The sequence below is a fragment of the Populus alba genome, chromosome 13 (genome assembly GCF_005239225.2).
Source record: "Populus alba chromosome 13, ASM523922v2, whole genome shotgun sequence".
NCBI classification, from domain to species: domain Eukaryota; kingdom Viridiplantae; phylum Streptophyta; class Magnoliopsida; order Malpighiales; family Salicaceae; genus Populus; species Populus alba.
This window is the reverse complement of record NC_133296.1, coordinates 8,836,397-8,863,816: the sequence shown is the minus strand read 5'-3', so window position 1 is coordinate 8,863,816 and position 27,420 is coordinate 8,836,397. Positions and strand designations below refer to the sequence as shown.

Here is a 27,420-nt window from a genome sequence, read left to right as displayed (position 1 = left end):
ATGTAGACGAAATTTAAAACAACCATAACTTTTGACACAAAAGTCCAATGCAATCATGGTTGGACAATTTAGAAAGATCACGTTCTGAACTTAAATTTTACCTATATAAATCTTGTTTTCACATGCATTGGATGACTTCAAATTCGGGTTCAAATCCATCTACTGTTCTGACCGTAAACAACATCAATTCCTTCACTTGCATTATCAATCCAAATACAAGTAGCCCAGCATGAAAAGAACCATTAAGGGCTTTTCTCATCTCTAAGTTCCAATTATAGGCAAATAAGAACCCTTGAACCAATTTCAAACTGATTGCTAATTTTTAACTCCGACGCAGCTTCAATCATTGCAATTTGATTCGTCAAGGCCCGTTGTAGTTGTTTCGCTCTCGCTCTTGTCATTGGACCATCTGAATCCTCTTGCATATTAGATTCAGCTTTACGAGATGGATTATAATTCCCATGATGCACATCAAACCATCACACAAAGATGCCTGAAAAATTAGAGAAGATTGGTTTTGGACTTAAAGATCTATTTTGACCTAAAACATTCTGAAGATCTAAATAAATCCATTTATGATATCAAATAATCCAACAAATGGCTGACAAACAAAAATCAACCTAAATTGACAACACTTTTCAAGCCTAGATCTATCAATTTTAGGCAAAGTTAAGGTAATAAAACACTGTAATAAAACATTTCTCGTTGTATAGAAAACTGTAACATTAATCAATATTTTTTTACAGTTGAAATCAGAGTCAACCGATTACTTTCTCTTTCATAGTTGTTTTTTTTTAACTTAAGGACTAAAAAACAAAGAAGATAAATTTTTGAATAAAAATAAAAATTATTGTTAAAGTGGGGTTAACCATATATTTTCTCTGTGTTTTATATTTTGATTCATTATCTTTTGATTTTATATTATTACTGTAATTTTAAACTTAATTTTTTCTATTTAGGTTATAAAATAGCTTGGTTTTAATTTTAATATAATTGACAAATAAAACAACAACAACGAGAGAAAAGGTGTCGTGGTAAAATAAAAGGCTTCTAAAGTCTCCTTGTTGTTTTATACAGGGTTTCGTAGATCTTTTCTTCGAGATTTATATATTTTGAGTTGGCACTAATTTAATTAAGAAAAGAATAAAAAGTTGCATAGGGATTCAATCAATTAATTAATCAAATCCGTTAAGTAGGGATGGTGTGTCATGAACCCCTAAAAAGTTTCCATTTCCTCATTTTTCATTTTAAATTAAAAAGCAGGGGTCCTTCTAACCTCTCTGCTCTCATGTTTGGGCGGAAATAATGACAGCTTCCAATCTTATGCTCTCCGCCCTCCGTCGCTCTCGTCCTCTCTCCACTCTCTCTCGTCTCCTCGCAAACCCTAATCCTAACTCTAACTCTAACTCGCTCACTTCACAACCAGCAATACCATCTCGCAACTCACTCGCCTCTTTTCATTTCCCCTCCTGTCAATCCTTCTCGACTCGTACAGATGACGACTCCGATTTTTTGGCTTCTGAGTCACCTACCGCGTCAGAACCTATCAATTTTAAACTCGATGCTATAACGGAGGGAGTGGTCAATGGTAGTAATGTTTTTGAAGAGTCGATTTTTCCGGTTGGTGCGTTGCTTGAGTCGTGTCATGATCTCACTGGCCTCCCTTGGTAACTCGGTTTATTTAACTCCGCTGAATTTTGGTTCAATTTGATCTTTTAAGAAAGAAGAATCTGTGATTAATTTTTCAGGTGGATAATCATTGCTTCATCAACATTGGCAATGAGAATGACGTTGTTCCCTTTACTCGTTTTGCAAATGTACAAGATAAAGCAAATCTCACTGTGTTTTCCTAAATGTATGGGTTCTTGTTTTCTCTTTATATACTCCCAAGTAGTAGTGTAGTATTAATTTTAGTATCAGAGGCTTGACCTGCAATATTCATTTCTCATAGTGCCTCCTCTATTGCCACCACCTCTATCAGGAAGGAGCTATTGGGAACAAATTACAATTTTTAGAAAGGAAAGACGAGCGATTTGCTGCCCCCCATTTTCATGGTTTCTCGCATACCTTTCTGTACAGGTTAAGCAACTTTATCTTTTTGGACTTATTGGATTTCTCAAGGACCAGTACATAGTCAATCTTAGGAAATGAGAAATTTTGATGAAATGCTTGAATAACTTGTGTTACGTGTTTTTTTTGTTCAATAATTTATGACCCCCCCCCCCAATTTTCCCACTAAATTTAAATTATGCAGAATTAATAATGCATAGTTAGGTGAATTGTTTTCTAGTTATTAATTTTGCCTTTTCTCTCAATTTATCTGCAGTGCCCTTGCTTTCTCTTGTGGATGACCAGTATTCGAAGAATGTCTTTGAATAATCATCCCGGGTTTGATTGTGTAAGGAAACGACTTTCTTATATAGTTTATTATTTTACATGGATGTTGGTGAACATTATTATTTATAGTAAGGTTATCAGATGTTTGCTGGACTGTGGTTTGTTAATTCAATTGTGAAGTCAATGTTGGACTTTTGGTTCTATATATTATAACTTTTCCACCTTGTTTTGTTGTAATGTTACTTAAGAGAAAAAAAAAAAAATAGAATTGATGAAATCTCAGTGAACTCTTAACTTAAGAAAAAAAGGAATGAATTTTATGGTGCGGTATCCATAGTTTGTCCAACAAGTCTACCATAATGATGTGATCAAAGTGGATGTATAAACTAGTTTATTAGAAAAGGTCATTGTGAAATTATTAAAAAAAAGCATGAGTTATTCTGTCGGTGCATCACAAGTTACTTCATGCAAAGTGCTGCAGGAAGAGTTCTTTATGATTTCTCCTTCCAAGATCTTCTTCTATAAGCACATCATTGTGACAATGAATTTTTTTTTTTCTGCCCGCGTAGTTATAACATTAACTCTCTGCTTTTGTTGTGGTGGGAGTGTGGGACATATAATTATTTATATGCTCTCACGCTTATAATGTTCATTCCCATTTTTCTTACATCCATTCCTTCCCTCATAATGGTGTAGTAGCAATACGTTTTTCGGACGGTCAATTTTCTACCCATTAATTATTGTTGAACTTTGTCTTGATTTTTTCCTTGCATATGAAGTGAATTCATCACTCATGGGTTCTCAAAATATTTTTCATCAAATTAAAGTTAGGATTTTCAATCAGTGGAGAAAGCTTGCTCTAAATAAGGTTTGAATTATTTCATACTTTAATTTGTTTTGGTTTGATGTTTATTTTTCGTTTCTTTTTTTTCCCCAATATTAGCATGATTTTTATCCTTGTTTTGTATATTTGTGGTGCTGCATGGATCTTTGATCATGAAGTATGCATTAAAGCTGGTATTGTAATTACCCAGTCCATTTAATAAATTTGTTGTGAAATTCTTTGGTTGTTAATTATAGGGTGGCACTCTATGGTTTCAAAATTTGACTGAATTTCCTCATGGTGGTTTGGCCTTCATCTTTCCACTCCTTATTGCAGGCTTGCACTATGTTAATGTTCAGGTATTTGGCTCCATACAATCTCATTTATGATTTAAACTTTTTGTTTATAATCAAAATAATGATTGAACTTCAAATAAGTAAATGATATGATAAAATCTCAGGTTAAGTTGACTTTGCACTTGGGTTGGTTGGTGTTTGACTTCTTTTGTGATCTCTAAAATGCTAGTTGCCAACTCTATGTCATGCCAATAGCTTGGGAATATAATTGGATGAACAAAAGTATATATAATACCATTGTTGCACTAATACTAGTTGTCTACATGGTGTAATAATGCTGAAACTATGATAAGCACTTTACTTAGTTACATGTATTATGGCTATTCTTTGTAGTCATTTATACTATAGATATTGCTTTAGTCATATTGTTACCCAGTTTAGAACCTCACAAGATGCTACATCAAGATGGAAATATGTCCATTAAGTTAGTATGACACTAATGTGGGGAAACTCTTCTAAAACATGCCAAAGATACACTACATAGAATGCATCTCTTTATGACTTCCAAATAATAACTTTCCGTGTTGTATTAAGATGAATTAGTGCTAGCTAGAAATGGTTTAATGAGGTGAATGAAGTTACCTTCCTTGTTGACATAGTTTAGAGGGAACAATAGCTATAGATAAGAAAATATCAGGCTGGAAACAAGTGGAAAGGAGTTGGAACTGATGTTGAAGCTTAAGGTTTACAGTAAACATCTAGTTTCTAAATTTTAATTGATGGATAAAATAAAACATAAAACAGATATAAAATAAATAATTAATAGCTCTGCATAATTCTTATAGACTTCAAAAAAACTTTGTTAGTCCCCTCGGGTTATAAAAACTCTTCTTGCCTTGATCTCGTGGATGTCTAATCAAAACTTACCATCTTGTTTTCTTTTGTTGCCTCAAGTATATGACAATACTATATTAGCCTTAGTTCACCCATGATAAATCTAACATAATGAACTTGTGATTTGTTCTTCTCTTGATTTGTTTAATAAGTAGATTGTATGGCACAAAGTTGCCTCATCTAGTTTTTCCCACTGTATAATTTGTGTTGAACTTATCTTCAAGAACACATCATTATAGTCTTAGCTCACCCATGATAAATCTAACATAATGAACTTGTGCTTGTGATTTGTTCTTCTCTTGATCTGTTGAATAGTATATTGTATGGTACGGAGTTGCCTCATCTAGCTATTCCCACTGTATAATTTGTGTTGAACTATATCTATAAGAACACATCGTCACAATCTAAACCCATTAATATCTATTGCCAAGTTGCTTCATGTTCACCTTGCTTTAAAGTTCTAAACTTTTAGTGGCATGCTTGTGGTTGTATTAATTTTTGTCATCATCATGATTGCTATCAACATGAAAGAAATAGAGCAGTTTTAAAATGCTCGAACTTCTCAAATCCTTCACTTCTTCTTAGGTTGTGGTTGTCATCAATCAAATCATCAAAGATACCCTCATTGGATGCATATCTATTTCTTCCTTTTCTTCAAGACACTTATAATAAATTGGTTCTAACGTATCAAACCCTCATCCCTCTAACTTAGCTAAGATTGCCCTTTGTTTTGGACATGAATTAGAATATGGCTTCTTTCTCCACAAGTAAAATATCAAATATAAGCTGCTGCAAGCCTTAGAAACTTTAGGAACAAAACTGTTTGCTGCCCAAATCTTACTAAAGCTTTTCCTTTTTTGCTCCTTTAAACAGTGCTATGTTTTGTTGAGTACAGAGGTCTCCCGACCAGTGTCAATTTCATCATGTTCAATATTCCGAACAGCTCTAGTCCCCCTTTGTGCAACATTGATTCTTCTAGATAGAGGCCTCATACCATATGACCACAATTTTCAGCCATTAAAGCATGTCGGTGAGCATCTTCAAGATTAAATAATCATCCCACTTGATACTCATCTTTAACATAATGATGCAATCATGCAATATATGGAGATGTCATCTGGTTATTAGTTTCATTCAACCCAACATGAATTGAAAGATGGTTAATTCAACTTCACCAATATATACTTTTTTTGACATACCTTTTTATTTTAATGAAAAGGAACTTCTCATACATCTCCATTACCAATCAGCCAGCAAAAATTGCTTCTGCATATTTGCTTTCATTTGTTCCAATGTGCCAATTTTCAGTTTTTCTTGTCATACATTTGCTCTTCAACTCTCTTCCACTATTAAAGTGCAGTGTCCTGCTTAAGGTTAATAGACAACACTTTCTTGTTTTCTACCATGGGTTACCACCCAAAATAATTTTCCGCACCAACTTCCCAATCAAAATAGTTTCTCCTATGCATTGTCCCATGAAAATAAGCAGCTTTGATTTTAATGCAAGGTTATGCACCTACCACTTTTCTGATCTACCTTCTATAGCACTACTCACGTGTACAACATCATAAAAGGGTTTTCCATCTTCTCCATGGCCAATTTCATCCATAGACCACCGCCTGTTGGCAAGTTTAATGGCTTGTGGTCACCTTTTGGAATCTTTATTTGGGCTTTGTGCTGCAAAGTGTAAATGGTCCATGAAAAAAATTCAAGCATAAGTTGCATCTTAGTCAAACATTTTTTGTTGACCTTGATTTCCTCTTTCTTGCTCATTACTGTGTTCAACCTGATTTGCCATGTTACCAAATTTGACATGGTTTAGAGGGAAAAATAGCAATACATCTGTAAATATAAGTCTGCAAACAAGTAAAAAGTTGGAACTGATATTGTAACTTAAGAGGTTATTTTTTTTTATGTAAAATATTTTTCAGGTAAAAGTTTTATAGACCACCACCTCCACCATTTTACTACCAGCACCATGACCACCATTGCAATGATCACCACCACCTTATAGCCCATCATCACTCCACATTCGTTCCATTATAGCTACCACATTTTTAATGTCATTACTTTCCAAATATTGGAAATAAGTTCCATGTAAACCATTTTACTGTAAAGGTTTTGGTGGGGACACTAGACCCAAGACATTGTTTACGCACTCGTATGATTTTAGACGATGGAGGGTAGCCTAAACAATTGAGAGGTTGGACTTTAGCTTATGATTTAGTTTAATTTATATGAACTTTTAGTTAAGATTTATTAATCAGGTTTTATTTGTTGGCTTTGATTTAATTATTGTTGGGTATTTTATTTAGTGGGCCATAAGCTCAATCGCTTATTTAAGTTAAGGTTTTAGTATTTATATCCTACTTTTCTAAATGTAAGGGAGTTTTTGAGGATTAAATAAAAATGATAGATTTTTCTCTTCTTGAATTCTCTTTTCTTCCTAGCCTTTTCCTTTCTTTGCTTTTAGTTCTTAGCTTCTCTCTTTAAAGCTTCTTTCTTTCCTCCTTTAATTTTTTTTTATTGTTCTACATCAACTTTTGTATCAAAGCGTAGGGTTTTAATTGTTCTTACAATTACATGATCTATCGGCTTGTTCAAATTCATTGATATTAAATCTAGTTCCTAAACCCTAGATCTTGTGATAAGCTTTCAACAACAGAAAAAAAAAAATGATGCAGAGCAAATTTTTGTTTTGTTTTGTCTTTTCCCATTTACAATCAAAATCTGGAAAAAAAGCCTTCGACCACCTGCTGCCCAGATAAAACCAGCCTCTCCTAGCAAACCTTGCGTTTCCTTCCCTTTGAAATCAACAGGCCCTAGCATCTTTTCCAAACTAGCTGAACCCAACCCCTTGTTTGGAAGATCTGCCACCTGCCATTAATCGTCAACCACCTCAAAATCTCCACCATCTATCTCACACGACAACACCGCATCTGACCCATTTTTCTCTTCACTAGCAACAAGAGAGTCTTAGTTGCATTTTTCTCTTCACCTTTGCCATCTCATCGACCATGTTGCCAGTCTCAACCATGTTGTTTGACAAGTCATCCAGTTCTGCCATGCCAACTTCATCACCTTAGCACTGCAACTTCATCGCCACGTCAGCCTCAACACTGCCACATCAGACCAGCGCTGCCACATTAACACCACATCATCATTCTCTACCATATCAACGCCACACTAGTGTCTTTGCTGCATCATCGACAACAAATTCCAGCATACTCCCAAGCAATCTAGCCAATAAATCACCCTACCTTTTGATTTGTTGAATTTACTTTTTCTAGTCTTACAGTTATCATTTAAAGTTATTAATATTACTTTTGTGCCTAGAAAAAAAATCATAACCATATACCAGACTAATGTGTTTTTTTTTTTTATTCTTCTTACACCTTTATAACCATTATTACTATTGATATTGAGGGGCTATCATGTGTGAAGAATGTCAAGCTGATTTTTGTTCGATAAAATGCAAGATGACCATATTATTAAAGAAATGAAAAAGAATGCATAATGAAGTTGCTGAGTTAGATTGAGTAGATTCACACACCACAGCTAGAGCTGTAGTTAGAAATTGGAGAAAATACTCTATTAATAGTAACTATTGAGATATTATCTGATAATTCCTGCATGTGTACCACTTATTAAGATGAGAGGACATGCATAATGCATGTAATTGTTTGGACTTTGTGGATGGAAAGAAATCTTTGAATTTTTATGGTGTTCTTTGCTATGTGGCAACTTTTGTGAGATGACCATGTCATGTTGCTATTTTCATGGTTTAGGGGAGCTACATTGGCTGATAGTTGGAGGATTGGAATGTTCCTTAACCTGATTTTCATAATTTTCTTAATAAAATTTATTCTTTTCACTCCTGGAAAAAGAATTCCCTTTTCCTTGGATGTTATGCTATTCATTGTAACAGAATTTGGAGAACAATAGACGCGCATTTAACAATTATTAAATAAAACAGAGGATCATTTGCACAAGGTTATAGAAACCTTGATCTCCTGTCTGACTGATCAGACAGTTGCCCAAAATAACTTCATGATCCTATTTTCAACAACCTAGAATGGTCTAAATTCACCAATAGCTGAACTGTGTTCTGCAAGGTCTATCCAATTGCTATCTGCTTTATTCCATAGACTTCTCGTGTGGAAAGATATGCTTTGAGCCCAAGAGCATATGTTTCAAAGAAAATCCACTTAACATTCTTAATTTTCCTTTGCCCTGTGACTGTAAACAACAATAACATGATAAGGCTGAGGTATGTTTAGCTACAGGATAAGATTGAGGAATGTTTAATTTTGGGCATATAAAACATTTATCATACATGTACATGCTAACTTGTATAACCAGTTCCCTTGTTCATTTTTAATGAAGAACATCTGCTTCTCTAACATTGGATTTCCAAGGAGATTTTCTTTTCTTGGTTGCTTTCTTTCCTTTGTCAATATGTTGTGTTAGTGGTTTGATGATCGTAATGGTGCTTAACATATTTTTGCCCGTGACAAATATTTTTATGTTTTTAATGAGAATGGTTTCAGTTTCTAAAAAAGCTAGGTTTTCTTCTTACATATTTTTCTAGTAGCAAACTTTTGATAAGTAGTTCATGGAGAAAGTTTTGATCATTCACTGACTCGTTTGATATTGAATTTTTTTTTTCAGCTCTCCTTTGATATATCTTCTATTCAAAACACGGGTGGCCTGCTGGGCTTATTATCTAAAGTGAGCTCTACAAGTTTATTGGTTACTTGATTCTTGTGTAATGATTAAATTCTTCCCCTGATATGTGCGGCACGCTTTTGGTTCTTGCCAGTGATTGAAATGTCTTTGTTACTGCAGTACTACAAGTATTATCTGATATTTTTGACGCTGCCTATGTTTTTCATTGGTTACTGCATTCCACAGGTAACTTAATATCTGACTACATGTTTCTTGGAATTTTAGACTGTTATATTTGGTTAGATTGGTTTTTTCTTAGCTTACCACCTTGAAGATAATGATATAGTTAGTTAAGAATTTCTGTGAAATTTACTTTGCTTTATTGTGCTAATATAAGTGTATTGTGATACTTTCCTTGTCCCTGTAGAGTGAAGGTTTGTTGTTTTTGTGCTAAAAAGTTGTTCCATAATAGCAACTCTTGACCACTTTATACATTTCTAGTCAAAGATCATCTATAGTTCAATTAAGATTTAGTATTTAGAGAATATTTTTAATATAAAACTGGTCCATTATGCCTGACCAAATTGTCCAATCTATTTCCATTTTAATGATTGTTAGTAACCATATATATATATGAACTCATAAATACTTTAGATTTACTGCTATATCCTTTCTAGTAATTATAACTTATTTACAAGACATTTTGTCTAAAATTTAGAAAAAAAAAATGCATAACTTTTGATTCTCTGATTCATAGACCTAGAAAAACAAGATTATAGTATTACTTATTCAATTCCACATTGTGTGGCTTTCTACATTCCATAAATGTTATCCTACCATAACATTCCAACACCACAAGTAGCCTTATCATTCAGGTCAAGAAGAAAATAAAGATAATTGATGTTCTATTAAGAGTTTGAAATCTATAAGAACATCTACTAAATGAAGTATTTAATTAGTTTTTATTAATTAAGTTAAAAAATCAATATAAATCATAGTGACTCTAATTAAAACAATAGTGCTATCCCAATCTTTAATCTGTATTTTTACTTAAATACACAAATCATTGTTCTATGCTAATATCTATGAGAATGAATGCCCAACCCTAATGTTCTTAATGTTCATTAAATGTCAACTTTTATCTACAGGATACCTTTATTTTGCTTCATTGGATATATAGCTAATTGTTAATCTTTCGGATATCTAATAACTTCATCGATAATTGTTACAAGACAGAGTAACCACATCAAGAATTATGTAAGAAAAAGTATTTTATTTTCAAAATTATAAGCCTCTTTAATAAAACCATAAAATACTTGGTTGATGGAGTAGCTATGTTTTACTTAGAGGAAAAATCTCCTCTTTCAAAGTTATAAAGCATGTGCTTTGTAGAAATTTTTATAGCATTTTGTTTTAACTCATGCCAGTTAGAAAATCTTTGTGTCATTTCCATGATGAAAAGAGTTGTTTTTCAAGCGCTTCTCCATTATTCATACGTTATTTTTAAGACAAGTGTAATGAAACATTGACAACAAAAGCAAATATAACATTTTTAGAATATTAGCTCTAGATCTTGTTTTTTAGATTAAAAAAAAATTGATAACGTGTTTGAGACAAATTACTAATATGTTCATTGATATTACCTAGTTGCTTCAATTCCATTTATTTTATTCTTTTAATTTAGAAAAGAGAAAAAATGCTATACAAGCTCCCTTCACCCTCAAAAAAGAAAAAAATAGCTTTGCATATGTACTTACAAAGAATGACCAATAAAATTTGAGATAACTACAATTTTTAACATTGCTATTGAATCTCACCAAATTGCACCTATTTTGGTAGGAATTACAATTTTGTACAAAATCTAGACGTTCAAACATGGGCACTAGACCTTGCACGCAGGACAACTTTTGACACCATGTAAATGAAGATAAAATTAGGGTTTTCAAGCTCTAAGATTACTAATCTAAAAATAGATAAATCTTGAGAAAATTCTCTAGTATTTTTATTAAATTTGAATAATAGTTATAATCTCTATAAAATAAACTAGACATCTTTAGTTATATTAGTCCTAGAATTCTTTATAGGAAATAATGTCTAATTAAAACTTAATTAATTAATAGAATTCATCTGGCATTAGGATTTCTAAATAATAAATACTAATTAAATTGAAAGACCTAAATTGAGTAGAAAACAAATAATTAAAATCTAAAACTAAGTAGGAAAATAATTAAAATAGAAAAACAATAACTTCAGGCTTCCTATGAGATGCTTCTGAATTTCTTTGCAAAGTTCCTTTTTAGGCCTAACCTTGCAATTTGGTCCATAAACTCTTGGAATAATTATTCTACATTAGTCTCTCATACATGAGAAAAACATGTCCACGAGCTGAGTTTAGTATTTGGGAAGTACTCATAAAGGTCAACAACATTGAAGGTTTTTGATATATCCATGCTATCCAGAAGATTAATAACATAATCATTATCATTGATTTTCTTCAGCATCTTGTACAGACCATATTTCTTCATCTTTAGCTTATTATAGGTTCCTACCAGAAACCTCTCCTTACACAAAAAAGTCATGACCATGTCTCTTCTTGAAACAATTTAACTCGCCTATGCTTGTTTGCTTCGTGTTTATTTCTGGCAGCTGATTCTTCTAGTTTTCTCATGACCTTTTGATGCATAGCTTGCACTTGTTCAAGCAAATTCTTTGTTGACTTGCTAAATCCAACAACTTTGGGCAGTGAGTGTAGATTGAGTATATAATTTGGAGGCTTCATGTACATAATCTTAAATGATGTCTTGCTAGTAGCATTATGCTTGTGACTATTGTAAGCAAATTCTGCTGAAGCTGCAACATCCCACTATTTAGGCTTGTTTTCACAAATGCTATGATTTTGATTGTTCAAAGTTTTGCTTAGAGACTTTGTTTGGCCATCAATTTGTATATAAGCAGTACTACTAAACTTCAAAGAGGAATTAAACATTTTTCATAAGGTTAGCCAAAAGTGACTAAGGAATCTAGTATCTCTATCAAACGTAATGGATCTTAGAACACCATACAACCTCACTATCTCCCTGAAAAATAGCCTATCCACATTGATCACATTCGTAGTCTTCTTGCAAGGCATAAAGTGTGTCATCTTTGAATATGTGTTCATAACAACAAAAGTAGGATCCATTCCTCGTTGAGTTCATGGAAGACCTAACACAAAATCCATGAAAATATCTCTCCAGACATGTTCCGGTAGAGGTAAAGGTGTGTATAAGCTAATGTTTTGTGATTACCCAATAACTGTTTGACAAGCAAAACAATGTTGAACAAATTTGTTTGCATCACGTTTGAGTCGAGACCAATAATACTTATCCTTCAAAACTGACATTGTTTTTTCTCTTCTCCCATGACCCTTACGTGTTTGGGAGTGTGGTTTCTGTTGCTTTTCTAAGTGCTTTTCAAAGTGCTTTTCACTTAGAAAAGCATGCCAATAATATTTTTTTATTTTTTAAAAATCATTTTTGAGATCAGCACATCAAAATGATTTGAAAACATCAAAAACATTAATTTAAAGCAAAAAAAAAAATTTTTTTTTTGAATTTTTTGAAAAGCACTTTTCCACCACAATGCCAAACACCCAATGAGAAATTTCGCGCATAGGGAAATGTGAGGGATAAGACTATCTCTATCAATCAAATAATATTCCTAAATTTTCAAAGCCCTTACCACAACATAGAGTTCTTTATCATAGGTAGTCCATTTCAAGTGATTTTTAATTCAATTTGTCATTGAAAAAGGCTAAAAGACGTTTCTCCTGGAAAAGAACTACTCTAATACCCATTTCATAAATATCACATTCAACTTTAAACAACTTGTCAAAGCTAGGTAAAGGAAGCACTGAAGCATTACATAGCTTCTCCTTTATTAAGGAAAAATTTTGTTCTTCATCACCCCATTTAAACTTCTCTTTCTTCAAACATACAATGAACAGTGCCACAATGCTATTGAAATTCAAAATAAATCTCCCATAAAAAATAGTCAAGCCATGAAAACTCCGCACATCACTAAATATCTTGGGTGTAGGCTAATCACGAATTGCCCTCACTTTCTCCTTGTCAACCTCAACTCCTACAACAAAACCTAAGAATAACAACTTGCTGGTCATAAAGCTATACTTCTTCATGCTCACATACAACTTGTTTTTTAGTAGCAACTCCAAAACACTCGTGCTCAATATGATCTATTTTATTATGATTAAATACAAGGATATTATTAAATCACAATGAATTTATTTATGAAAGGTCACAAAACTTGAATCATCATCTTCATGAATGTGCTCGGTGTATTTGTTAACCTGAATGACATGACTAACCACTCAAACAACTCATCCTTTTTCTTGAAAGCCATTTCCCACTCATTCCTTGGTCGAATCCAAATCTGATGGTACCCATTTCTCAAGTCAATATTTGAAAAGACTGTTGCACAACACAACTGATTTAGCATGTCATCCAATCATGGAATTGGAAAATTATATCCATTTTTTTAATGACGCGACTATCAATACACATACGCCAACTACTATTCTTCTTTGGTGTCAGTAAAGTAGGGACATCTCATGGACTTAAGCTTTCTTGAATCAACGTTTTCTTCAACAATTCTTTTATTTTCTCCCATAAGATCTCTCCCTCTTTTGGGCTCATTCTGTAACAAGTCAAATTTAGAAGATTAGCCTCTAGAATCAAATCAATTTGGTGTTGGATATCACACATAAGTGGTAACCTATCCGGAATAACTTTTTGAAACTGTTGCAATAGAGGTATAACAACTTTAGGAACCTCTATTGCCTTGTAAGCTTCTTTAAACAACAAAAAAAACTTCATAATTAAAGCATGCACTTCTTTTATCTTTTTTAAATCTGTCTCAATTTCTAACAAAGATTGGGTAATAGTAAGGAATGCCTTTTGGGCTTTTGGTTGGGAATTCCTTTTCAGAGGCATCAAGTAAAATTAATTAATCCTATTCTTGACAAACCTATAGATGTTTTCTCATCTCCTATGACATGCATTTAACCTGAAGTGCCATGGCTTACCAAATAGCAAGTTACAAGCATTCATGTCAACTACATCACGATAAATTTTATCCCTGTACTTGCCTATGGAAAAAGAAATTTTACATCTTTCAGTTATTGTTACCTTTGGTACCTCTTTAATCCAACTTATAGTGTAAGGTTTAGGATATTTATCAATGTTCAAAAACCAATTTGATAGCAATTTCCCTACCAATAATATTCTTGCAGCTACTGCTATCAATAATAAGGTAAAAAAAATGTTGGTTTACCGTACACCTATTATGAAAGAGCTTGTGTTGTTGTGTCTCATCATCAACTTTTGGTGTCAGCAACAATCATCTCACCATATAGGCTGACCATCATCATCCTCCTCACCTTCACCATCAGGTTCACAACACTCGTCTAGATACAATTCTGTATCTTCTCTACATTTTGTTTTCATGTTTACAAGCCTCATTGAGGACATGTTGGATTCATGACCTTCCTAATTGCATCTCTCTTTTTGTTATCCATATTAGGAATTGTTTGAGGCCTATTTTTATCATAGGCGGAGCAAACAATAGCTTGGTTGGATTGATTGTTTGTCTATGGCAACTTACTTTTCTTAGCAGGTGTAAGTTGAGGCTTTGCATTAGGGAACCTTATTTGATAATCAAATCTCGTATTGATTCTATCTTGCATCAACATCCATGCCTTTAAAACCATATTTCAGGCATCGGTAACATTTAACATCCAAAGCCCAATTCTATTTCTAATGATAGGTTTCAACCCCTCTACATATCTAGCAACCTGTTGCCCATCAATTTCATGTAGATTATTTTGTTCAGCTAGGTGCAAAAATTCTGCTGTATATTCATTCACATTTTGGGAACCTCGGGAACACCTTTGATACTTATGAAACAAAAATTGATCATAATCAAGGGGTAAAAATCTATCTCTCAACAATTGCTTCATCTGCTCCCAAGTCTCAACAGGTCTTTTACACGTTTGCCTTCTAGCGTCTAATAGTCTATCCCGCTAGGCTAAGATCGTATATTTCAATTTAGACCCTATAGTTTTTACTCTTCTCGAATCTGAAATTCTCGTCTACTAACAAAATCAATCACATTTAGCTAACCAATCAAGGAACTCCTCTACTCCTAAATCACCACCAAAAGAAGAAATCTCAACCTTCATACGATAGTCTTGATCATACCTACTATTTTTGGCAACCTTACATTGATCTTCTTCATCAGATGAATATCCGTATTCATATTAACCATGTGAATTTTGCACGAACTGGTTCAATGACTGGTTGGCCATGAGCGTCATCCCTAGTGCATGCCCCTCTTCCTCCTTGATTTATGTTTCTGCGGAACACTAGTGCCTCAAGCTTGGTTATAAGGTCATCAAATTTGGCGTTGATGTCACCAAACCCAATTTGAACACACTTCTCTAAAGTAGCTATTGCTCTTGAATGAGGATTGAATTGATCTTAAACAACTTGTATCCCCTAATCACCATCACAAAGATGGTTGCCTCTAACTGCTCCATGATTCTCTTTATGATTCGCCATTGATTTAGATGTTGACCCACTATAATACCACATGACGCAATGTATAACAAAGATAAAACTAGGGTCCTCAAGCTTTAAGGTTACAAACCTAACTATAAAGAAATCTAGAGAAAATTCTTGGGTGTTTATTTATTTATTTATTAAATATGAATAATATTTTTAATCTCCATAAAATAAACTAAGCATTCTTATTTATATGTATAAACTAGACATTTCTAATTAAAATTTACCTAATTAATAGAATCCATTTAGCATTAGAATTCCTAAATAGTAAAATACTAACTAAATTAAAAGACCTAAGATAAACAAGAAACAAATAATTAAAATTCAAAATTAATTAGGAATATAGTTCAAATAGGAAAACTATAACTTTGGGCTTCATATGAGATGCTTCCAGGGTTTTTTACAGACTTCTTTTTAGGCATAACCTTGTCAATTTGGTCCATAAACTCTAGGAATAATTGTTCTACATCAACTTTGGAGATTGTTCTAGATCTGACTTTCAGAGGTTGTTAAGGCTATAAACAGTGGTGTGAATAGTAATTTTAGGGTTTGAGTTGATCTTTAGATGGTCAATGCTAATAAGTGTAGAATTGATGGGGGCTTGAATGTGTGGATGTTTAGGAATTTAATAGAGGTTTGAATATAGGATTTGAATTGTTGAAAATTGTAGAAACTATAAGAGCCACACTAATTGGGTTTCTAGGAGTCACACCTAGAGGATAGAAAACATAAGCTTCACACCTAGGTTTTTTAGTAGTCACACCTATGGGAGATTGAGTCACTCAATCAAAAGCCGAATTTTGTTCATAAACTGCCATGAAAATATTGAAAGACTATATTCTTATTTAGAGAGTTTTAGTTCAAATCCAGTAGGTGCTTAGATTCTTTAACTTTCTTCCAACTCGTACCATTTAGAATATGAAAACCTAATAACTTAAGAGTTATAAAATAAAAAACTTAACAGAAAATAAAGCCTAGATTTAGACAATTTTTTAGAAATACCCTTGTCTACAAAAAGACATCAACTTTGCTTCTTTTGTCATCAGGACTTCAATTTTATTCCACTCAATCAATCCCTTTGAAAATTTCCAAACAGAGTATAAATCCTTAGACATGATGAGTTAAACTTGTTCATTTCCCAGTTTCCTATGCCACATGAGCAGTTCTACTACATGGCATTCATATGACACGTCATGAGTAAAATTTGCTGAAAAGTTTTTTAGGTTGCTTCCCTTCTAATCACCAAACTTTGGCATGCTGTTTTGGAGTCTTGTAACCTACAATCATCTTCCTTTCAGCATTGTTTCATATTCAACTTCTTGCATTTCCATATGCATTCTTCTTCTTCATACTAGCAACTCCTTGATGTAGACCCTTGGAGTAGAACGAAGTGAAGAATGAAATAAATACAACGAACTTACAAAACCAAGCTATGAAGGCTCAATTTATTTTAATTAATTAATACTAATAACCTCCTTTTGAATGTAAATAACTAAGGTGCTTTATATATGCTGCAACGCTAACGAAATAGGAAAACCGAAACCTAACAAGAATGGACTAAACCATAGGGAAACCTTCTAAATGGAATTCAAATAATATTAATAATATCTTAATATCTCCTTCAAATAGGTAATGATAAAATTCTCATGATAATCTATTAGGAAACTTGAATAATAATATGAAAATAACAATTGATATCAATTGTAGAAGTCCTTTATTCTCATTTACCATTTCCCCCTTGCCTGCATATTCAACACCACCAAACTCCCAAATCCTTATTTTTTATGTCAAAGAACCACTTAATGAAAAAAACTAAAGTTGTCATGGGAAGTCCTAAAATGGTTTTACTATGTTCTCTCTTACATTTCATTGCCACTAGGCCTTTGTGCATTCAATGATTACCTTACAGCCTTCAATCCATTCCTTGTGTTGCTACATTGATGTTATTACATGATATTAAAATTACTCATCCTCATGCAACGCGGGTAGGACACTAAGGGAAGTTCAACCACCATGCACTTATAAAGTTGTTTCATTCTGATTTTTGTAGCTAGTTTAGTAGGGGTTTATAAAGATATGGCAAAAGGACTTTGCTTACAATACCTTTCATTGGGAAAGATAACTTCTTTATTTTGATGCTGAGCTTCTCCTTACACCCTACCAAGTGTAGAGTCACATTTTCTTTGTTTTGTTTACAGGGAAGTCTAGTCTATTGGATTACAAATAGTTCATTTACTATAATCCAGGTGAGTTTTCACGCTTTACAATTTCAGGATAAACATGTTATTCAACTCATAGCTTGCTATTTTTTCATGGTTAATCTTGTGTTATTATCTTGGGGAAACCCCAATGTAGCCCCCAACCTATTATCCCACTATCAATTAAGTCCCAAACCCTTTTGATTTTGTCAATTTTGCTCTAAATGTAATAATCATTGAACAATGTTACCTTTTTATCTGTTAGTTGTTTGTGGCAGTTAAGAGATTTTTTTCAACTAGCATGTGATTTGCACATGCCTATTAAGTGTTTCAATCCAAGGTGCCAGAATAAGTCCTAATATGTTCTAAAGGACAATTTTACCTTGAAATCATAATAATTTCCTATCAAAATGATTACAGTATCTAAAAAGGTAAAGGTAAAGTACAACCATTTGCTTATCAATCAATCTTTTCCTAGATCAAGCTTTCTAAATCAAGTAATTGTATATCAATCAACCTCTCTAAATCCTCATATTACAATTAATATCCCCCTCAAATTGATGTTGGTGGATCATGAAGCATTAATTTGTCAACCATGAATTGATGTCGATGATGAGATAGAGCCTTGGTAAACCCATAAGGTGTTTGGAACTTGGTGGGAATGTAGGGTTAGTAATCACATGTTAGTCAAGTGCTTCACTAATAGAATGACAAAGGTCAATGTAAATTCTAGCAACATTCTCTGTGTTCTAGATTGTTGGTGGAATACCTTTAACAATTCTTGTAAGAGTATAACCATCTTCGGCAAATAGAGTTGTGCACTAATGAAAGCTCATATTGATATTAATTTGAATAGCACTAGTGTTATCAGTATGAAGAGGAATAAGAGTAGGCTAAGGAATACCATGTTCACCCAACAAACCTCAAAGCCAAACAATCTCATAGATGCCATTGTGCATTTAAGGATTAAGAAACTTGATCCTACTTCTTACTCTTCCAATAAATAAGAGTATTATCAAGAAACATGCACCGACCAATAATTGAACGATGAATATCAGGACAACCAACCCAATCCACATCACTAAAACACCCATCAATGATAAAGAAGTCGCAATAGAAAAGAATAATCCACTACTAGAAGTACCCTTGAGATAACGAAGGATACATTGTATAGTGACTAAGTAAGAATGAAGAGGAGCCTGTATAAACTGACTAACTTGTGCAACAAAAAAAATGTCAGGTCAAGTAATTGTCAAATAATTCAAACTTTTTATCAGTTGCTGATATGACAAGGGATGGAATAATAGGTTGCCATCATCTTGTTGGAGCTTAAGCTGACATCTACTAGTGTAAGGAACAAATTGCTATCAAGGTGAGAAGCTCTTGAGTATATTTGTGTTGATGCAAAAGTGTGTCATTTGAACAATAGTGACCTCAAGACCAAGAAAATATTGTAGGGTTACCGAGATCTTTCATATGAAATATGAAATGAAATGTTAAGATGCACATGTACTTGTTTAATCAACTCACATTCGGATTATGTAATAACAAGTACAAGAAGCCTAGTAGTAGTTGTTCAAAGAAAGAGAGAGTCCATTAGAAAGAGAGAGTCAAATGGACTCTGGAAAAATCTGAAATCAAGAAGAATAGAACAAAACTTCTCAAAACCAGGTATGTAGTGTCTGCTTAAATCTATATAGAGACCGCTTTTAACGACAAACCTAGGTGTTGTCATGTATTTCTTCTTTAGGGTCTCTATGCAAATATGCATTCTTCACATCTATCTATTAGAGTGACCATCATTTTGAGGTAGCAATAGCCATAACAATGTGGACAATAGTCAACCTGGTCATAGGTGCAGACGTCTCCTTATAATCAAGCCCATACTCATAACCGTGTGGGCAATACTCTTATCGATTCTCAAGAGCCAATATAATCATTAGGCTATGACTTTATTGTATAAACACATCTGCAACCAAGAAGTTTGATGCTAGGAGGACAGAACAATAATGTTCTAGGTGTGATTGTCATAAAGAGCTCAAAGCTCTTCTTGCATTGATTGCTTCTAACATGCTTACGTAGAAGTTTGAGAGTAAGACTTAGATGCAGTAGTAGTATTAAGAGTAGCTTAAAGAGTGGTATGAGATAACCCATACCTATTTGGAGGACGTTAAATCTGAGATAATCGATGAGGCTCAACCAGGACAAGATCAGGTGTTGAGGATGGGTTAGGCAATGGAACAAGTGAACGACGTCCTTGATACACAACTCTAGACTTGAGACATTCAATAAGGGACTCAACACCATCAAAATTAGGAAGTAAAATTGAAAAAGGATCATGAGAAGTAGAAGATTGAAAGAAATATTATTTTTCAAAGAACATGACATTTTGAGAAATACCAAGTTTATTAGTAGCCGAATCATAACACATAAACCCTTTATGGCATTACTATATCATAGAAATGCACATCGATCAAATTGAGCAACAAGCTTGTGTCGTTCAATGGATGATAAATGATCGAAACAAACACAATTAAAAGGTGAAGATTCTTATACTCCGAAACCCTATTTTGTTGAAGAATGTTTGGATAAGAATGTTAGGAGAGAATACCTTTCATTCATAGGTAAGATTGAAAGTCATTCTAAAATCAGATCTTATAATCTTAATATAAGTGAAAAACTAATTTTCAACAAGGGCAACAAAGTTCTAAAAGATAGAAAACACATTAGCTTTAGAACAAAGAAAATATACCCAAACAAAACAATTATAATCATTAATGTACCTAAAAAATACTTGTACTAAGCATGTGAAATAACAAGATTGACGTCTCATACATATGTATGAATGTTCTCAAAATAAGTAGAAGCTCGATTGCCATGTGAAGTAAAGTGATGAAAATCAACTAGCATCACCAAAGGATCTGTTAGAGGTACCAATTGGGCATATTACAAGGTATAAAACTAAAAAGATCAAAGAGGAATGTAATAGGTTAATGTTTGGGTTAAAAAGTAGCAAATCTGTCGAGATTGGAAATTCGTGTACCTTTTAGGTCGTATCTGGATCTACAAGTGGAATTTTGTTTCAATTCCAGTTGGGCTAGAAACTAGATTTCTTAAGCTTTCCATTCATATATGGTAGGTCCAGTAACACATTCAAACGGAAGAGAACAACGAGTTTGATGTCATTCTTGAAATTTGCCAACAAACAAGGAAAGTTGGAAAATGATTGTTTTCCATATTATTTGTGGTTTCTTGTAAGGCGGGATTTAATCATATGTGGAATCCTTATTTTGAAAGGACTCCTTACTTTCCGAGAAAATCAATTAGGCAACAATTTTTATTTTGCAAGGATTCCTTATGCAACCTTCTAAGCAATATTGGAGTCCTTAGTTTGCAAGGTCTCTTTATTCTCCAAGGTCACAAGGTCAGCTACACATCATTATTTTTCAAGAATTCAAGGTCTTTTGAAGAATATAAGAATACAAGGTCGGGAGCCCTAGCAAAGAAAGTCATCAACACAACATATTTATACAAGGGTGGATACTTTTAGCCATTCTTTTATTTATTATAGTTTTTGGTTTTGTTTTTATTTTATAAACTTAAGGTTATTTTTAATTAGGTCTTAATGTTAGTCCATTAATCCATTAGGGTTTATTTTATTTTGTGAACTATAAATACTCAATTGTAAGGGAGAACACAAAAGATTGGTTTATTTTTAGAAAGGGTAAGGATTTTCTTTTAGCAACTTCACTTGAACCACAATCAGAAGACATAGTAGATGGTGAAAACAAATCCTTATTGCCTAAAGAATCATGTTTCATAAGATAAGCTAAAATAACATAATTGAGATGTCCTAATTTCTTATGTCATACATGACTATTATTAACAACCGTAGTATAATTGAAAGAAACAGACCTAGGAATGAAAATTTAAGAGAAAAGAGACGTCCCACTTTAGATTTCTTTGCTATTACTTTACCTGACACATAATTTTGCACATGACAACCATCATGATCAAAGTGAATTTTACAATTATTATTTATCAATTGGTAAAAAGAAATTAATTGGCATATAAATCTAGAGATAAAAAAGCATTTGGCTGATAAATTTGGAGACAAAAACATCATTAAAGAAAGACCCAAAGCTCCAATCGCAATGGTAGGTAGAGCACTATCATATGCTATTTGAATATTGCTCACCCTTGTACTTACAAACATTTTGTAAAGCATCCATACCGTCAATCATATGATTGGAAGTTGTAGAGTCAATCAATGAAAAAGTAGATTCCTTTTACCTTGTATGCTGAAGGCAGAGAATAAAGATCATTTAGACCATCTCAAGTGCAATATTAGAGGAAGAACTGCTTACAAAGTGATTCAAAGGAGGAACCAAAGAGTCTTGAAATTGGACAACATTATGAGGGGCTAGAGCATGTCTATTGTGAGCTCACACTCAACATTTTTTAATGATGTGCCCTTTCTTTTTACAATAATTGCAAAATTTCTTGTTGCAGGGCTTTACAATATGTCCAAACTCCTTGCAATTGTATCGCTAAGTTTTTGACCTAGATCTTTGCCCTAAGCAACATATGCTACATTAACCATCTCAAGTGTCATGGTTTCTGAATTAAGGCCAAGCTGAGTGCTAGACGTTGTTTTTTACATAATAATTCCCTTAAACAAACCTCTAAAGACAGAATAGGATTTTGGTTGATTAAAGTGGCGCATGCAATCTCAAATTTTGGTCTTAGTTTCATCAAAAACTTAAATCTTCAGTTCTTGTAGTGCTTTAAGTCCTTAATGGGAAAGTTAGAAAGAACTATCCTAAAATATTCACTCTATAAATTAAAAAATTCATAATAGAATTATTCAATGAATAGATTACCTTGATGATAGTTGCTGATCAATCAATCAATCTTCCTAGATCAAGCTCTCTAAATCAAGTAATTGCATATCAATCAATTTCTCTAAATCAAGATATTACAGCTAACAATTCCCTCTACTTCACTAGTTTGTATAAAAGGGGAAGTGCTGGAAATTTACTATGAGTTCATTCTTAAGTCCTTTCATGGCATATTGGGCTCACATTCAATGGAAGCAATTGAAGACCACGCACAAGTTGGACATACTCTTTTTACTCTCACTAACATCAGAGGGATGGAGGGGTGAATTGTCTGATGCCTATTAGTTTAGGGGCAAATTTGATAAATCAAGAAGTTTGGGACTTAGTTGATGATGGGGTAATATGTTTGGTGCTAATTTGAGGTTTGCCCTATTATTTTCTAGCTTGTTTTTATGTCCAAGAAAGTAGACTCAATTGTTGCTTCATTTCAAAAGGTGGCTTCCTTAGGGAATTATCCCTGAACAACCAGAATGCACTTGGTATCTCTTTGGGATATGAGTCTGAATTGTTTGCTTTGTTTCAAAAGCTGAACTTCCTCGGGGAGTTTATTCTTGAACAACCAGAGCACACTTGGTGAATAGTTCCTCTATGGCAACTTAACAAAAGGTAGGAAAATACAAAAGCTTTCATTGTCATCACAAATATGGAAAAAGGTGTCTCGTTATTAAATGTAATAAAGAATCATCTAGTTGTGGCTGGCTGCTTGCTCACTTTTTAACTCTAATTCCATTGAGGAGCTAAATGAACTGGAAGACAAAAGAAGTCACTCTAAGGGCAATGTCTTGTTATGAGTCCTTTGCCATGGTTTATTAGTTTTCTCGTGTATCTCTTATGGCTGCACAAGATGTTAGAGGAAAGTACTGGCTTGCTAAGCATCATATCTGACACAGTGAACTTAATTTGTTAATCACCCATGTCCAAAGTACTCGACAATGATGCTTGGTTTAGATACTTTTGGATTCATTATTTCTTGCAAATCTTTGTGGGTTCTGAGAAGCGAGGAGAGAAGCCTGGCCATCGCATGCTCTAATTGTATAGAGATAGCTCAGTGGGAGTGCTTCTTCATATTGTCATTTCCATTATGTAAACTTGTGGATTGTCCCATCCATTGTACAAGGGGCGGTACCATCTTTCGACACCTTGATTTACTCACTTTCATTGTAGATAAAAATAATCCCAGCCTATTTGCCTGTTTGCTTCATGATTGTTTGATTTCCCTTTTGGTTTCTTAGGAATTACTTAATAATTCATCTTTTGTTCAGAAATTTTTTGTTTTGAAAATTTTAGTAGGTTTTAACTCCTAAACAGGCTTTGTAGGTCAAAGTTTTTCTGTCTCATGTGATGCAATATAAATTTTGCAGCAAGTGTCTCTCAAACATCCTGTTGTGGGTGTTAAATTGGGGTTACTCGACAAGGATTCTCCAAAACCCCCTGCAATTTCTGAAGAAATGGTTACACCAGAATCGGTGTCTTTGGATTCACCAACAAAGTGGCGCAAGGTTTCGCCGGAAAATTTATCACCTGATGAACTACTAGCAGTGAGTGGTGATGAATAAGTGAATAAATTATTTGTATTTAGGAGATATTACAAGTTTTCTCACATTTTCCTATTGTCACTGTTGACAGCTGTCAGTTCAATTGTTATCCAGTGGGCATAGAGACAGAGCTATTTCTATGTTGCAGTAATTTGATGTTTCCTTCTTTTTCATTTCAGATGACCAGCTTATTCCTTGGTCTTTTTAATTAATTTATAAACCCGAAGCCAGCTTATTCCTTGTTGCATTGCAATATTGTCTTTTGGTTATAGAATGGCACTTAAAAAGGACCCTAACCACATAAAGGCTTTAATTGTAATGGGGCATACTCTACTGCAAGAAGGACTCCATGCAGAGGCTACTGACCATTTGGAGCGTGCCATTTCCAAGGTAATTTTACCTCACTTGCATTCTTCTTTTCAACCTTTATCTTGCACCAGAGCTTGCAATTTAAATGTTCTGTTTATCACAATTTTGAAGATGGCCACTGTTGTGTCCAGTCACCACTTGCTATAGAAACCTCTTAGTATATGCTGCAATCTTCTGGATGCATTTGCAGCTTATTACATTCTTCGGTTTGTTAACAGAAGCATCACCATTTGCAATCTTCTAATAATATTGTATCATTTGCAATCTTCTAATAATATTGTATAATGACTGACACTAATTTTATCTTCTTTTGGACATACCTTCAGCTCTTTCTTGCTGGCCATCCGACAACTGAAGATGTCAATCATCTAATCCTTACGTTGCAATGGGCAGGTGTTGCCTGTATAAGTCAGGTGAAAACCATTAATGCTTTTGTGATTGTTCTAAAGTAAATTGCAGTCATAAAATCATGAATTTTGTTGAAAAGGGATGTTGGCACCACTCACTTTTCTTGTGTTTCTGGACGGACCTGTCTTCCTCCTTACTTGTCCTCTGTACTGCTATCCTTCTCATTCATTACACTCTAGTGATCAGACCTCTTAGATTTATTTGAAACTCTCTTGTAATACCCACCCTTGTCCCTACATACATGTGATTGAGGAAGCTGTATACATACCAGTAAGTAATTCCATGAACTTGAGTTCATTTGGCAGTCTAAAATATTTGATGGTGAAGCTGTATCCCGAAAAAAATGATGTGCCTCACTTTGTTTTCATCTCTCTTGACCCCCCCCCCCGCCCTTTTTTTTTTGGTGTAGGGAAATAAGGCCGCAGGGATTGTGCACCTAGAAAGGGTGGCTAGTCTAGAAGAACCAGAGGACCCTAAAAGCAAAGCCCACTACTTTGATGGTTTGTTATTGCTTGCGAGGTATGAATTTGAGCTATATATAACATGCTGCTTGGAAAATTGTAAAATTATTATGTTCCAAGCTACTCCCTTAGTCCCTAAATAAATGTCCTAATTGAGATTGCACCAATTTTTAGGAACAAAAAAACACATTAATGGTTTTTATTAAAAGAAAACCTTTACCCTTAACTATATTTATATCGTTCAATGTTCTTGTTTTCTGTTTTGAAAATGGTTAAAGGATATGAAGGCAAATTGAGTGAAATTGTGTAATTATTATACTTGAGACTTGTGAAATGGTCACTTAAATTGTGTCTGCCAAAAAAAGCTATTAGGACATTCACTTTGTGGCTGCGGGAGTATAAGTAGCAATTGGTTCCCTTCTTACTAGTTAAAGACAAATAAGTTCTAGTATCTCATTTATTGACTTATAAGTTCATTTTTTTAACAGTATATTTTGACTGCAAAAAAACTGTTCATTTTGCATTGCTTTTCTTTTACAGTTCTTTGAACTCAAAGAGGTTTTACCTTGCTGAAACATGTAATATCATCAACTGTGAAAACTCGTAAAAGTTTAGTGATACCTATTAAAAGAAGAATGAAACCCTTGTGTTTTTCTGTCGAGAAGATAATGTCTACAATTTCTTAAAGAAAATACAACACTTGTCATTTTTGGAGTCTTGAGCTGATGATTGTAATTGATTGGGTGGTTTGACACGCTTATATTTAAGAGAGTATCTTAAGAAATATAACTGGGCCTGCACTGATTTTGGAAAGGAAAAAAATCTGAAAGATGAACCTATTGGTGAACAAAAAATGTGGGAACTTGTTGATCTTTTGCTTGTTAAAACTGAACTTGGTGGTAAATTTCCATTGCCATTACTTCTCTTTCAGTTTATATTTTCCAGTCATTACTAGTATTTTGTCTGTCAATGAAACATCGTATTGGTCATGATGTTTCAGTGCTCTAAGTAGGGAAGGTCGAAAAGCTGAGGCTGTCAAGTATCTGCGATTAGTTGTTGCTTATGATCCTTCTCGCAAGGATTTCTTGGAAGAGTGTGAAAACGACGAGGACAGTTTTGTTGGCGATCTTGTTAGCAGCAGGAGAGGAGATTACTGACCTAATGCAATTATACATGATAATCAAACTATATATATATATAGTGAGAAACAATAATCTGAAGTATATTGTAAAATATTATTTCAGTAAAGTTCAGGTTATTTTTTTATTATTTTATTATTTTTTTATTGTTGGGAAGTGCTTCTTGATTTTCTCATGTTTAGCTATCCTTTGAAAACATGAATCAGGAAAAAAAAAAAAAAAAAGATTAAGCCAGAAACGATGTTTTGTGCATTGGAGCAAAACAGTACCCTTCTTCATCACGTGTTGTCTGCCGACATTTGTTTTTATATGTTTTTCATGGTTTTAGCCATGCTTTAGCCTTTTTCTTTGCCCCTCTCGTGCCTCCTGGAAATTCCAAACAACACACCACTCCACCCCCTGCATGTGTGCTATATGCTCAAAACTTTTTAAAAAACTTTGATCTTTTGAAGCGTTGTAAAAGTGGTATAAAAGGCCAAAAAAATAAAATGGGACCAAAATGTTGTATCATGGTGGAGAGTTGAGATTGATTCAAAGAAACCTATGGGCATGATTACACCACCAATAAAGGTTCTAAATGCTTCATCCTTGTTATAAATAGGAAAAAAAATGCAAGAAACAAGAGGAATCAAGTTAGATAGAAAATACTGAGATAAAGAGAAGGAGATGAGAGTTTAAGTTGAGAGAAGTGAGCCAAGAGGCGAGGGAGAAAAAGGAGAAGGGGAAAAAAAGAGAGAGAAAACCAAAACCAAAAGAAAAGAAAAGAAAAAA

The 27,420-nt window shown here is 33.6% G+C and overlaps 1 protein-coding gene across 3 annotated transcripts; it reads left to right on the top strand.

Annotated features, from left to right (window-relative positions):
• The first annotated feature begins 1,202 nt into the window (after positions 1-1,202).
• LOC118040558 (ALBINO3-like protein 2, chloroplastic) lies at positions 1,203-26,787 on the top strand. 3 transcript variants are annotated; one of them, XM_035047518.2, is made up of 14 exons: positions 1,204-1,667; positions 1,749-1,855; positions 1,952-2,079; positions 2,327-2,398; positions 3,418-3,519; positions 9,022-9,081; positions 9,199-9,264; positions 17,837-17,884; positions 24,099-24,275; positions 24,364-24,419; positions 24,545-24,662; positions 24,968-25,054; positions 25,459-25,568; positions 26,511-26,787. In XM_035047518.2, exons 1-14 carry the CDS (start codon positions 1,306-1,308, stop codon positions 26,665-26,667), a joined length of 1,650 nt encoding a protein of 549 aa, XP_034903409.1. In that variant the 5' UTR covers positions 1,204-1,305; the 3' UTR covers positions 26,668-26,787. The 3 variants fall into 3 exon arrangements, with proteins under 3 accessions (XP_034903410.1, XP_034903411.1, XP_034903409.1); XM_035047519.2 differs by lacking the exon at positions 17,837-17,884 and having other exon boundaries at positions 1,203-1,667; XM_035047520.2 differs by lacking the exon at positions 25,459-25,568 and having other exon boundaries at positions 1,203-1,667.
• Positions 26,788-27,420: the final 633 nt, after the last annotated feature.

Coding starts and splice junctions, on each gene's coding strand:
- LOC118040558 (XM_035047518.2), top strand. CDS start 1,306: ATGACAGCTTCCAATCTTATGCTCTCCGCCCTCCGTCGCTCTCGTCCT. Junction 9,082..9,198: donor TGCTGGGCTTATTATCTAAA/GTGAGCTCTACA, acceptor TTGTTACTGCAG/TACTACAAGTATTATCTGAT. Junction 17,885..24,098: donor GTTCATTTACTATAATCCAG/GTGAGTTTTCAC, acceptor TAAATTTTGCAG/CAAGTGTCTCTCAAACATCC.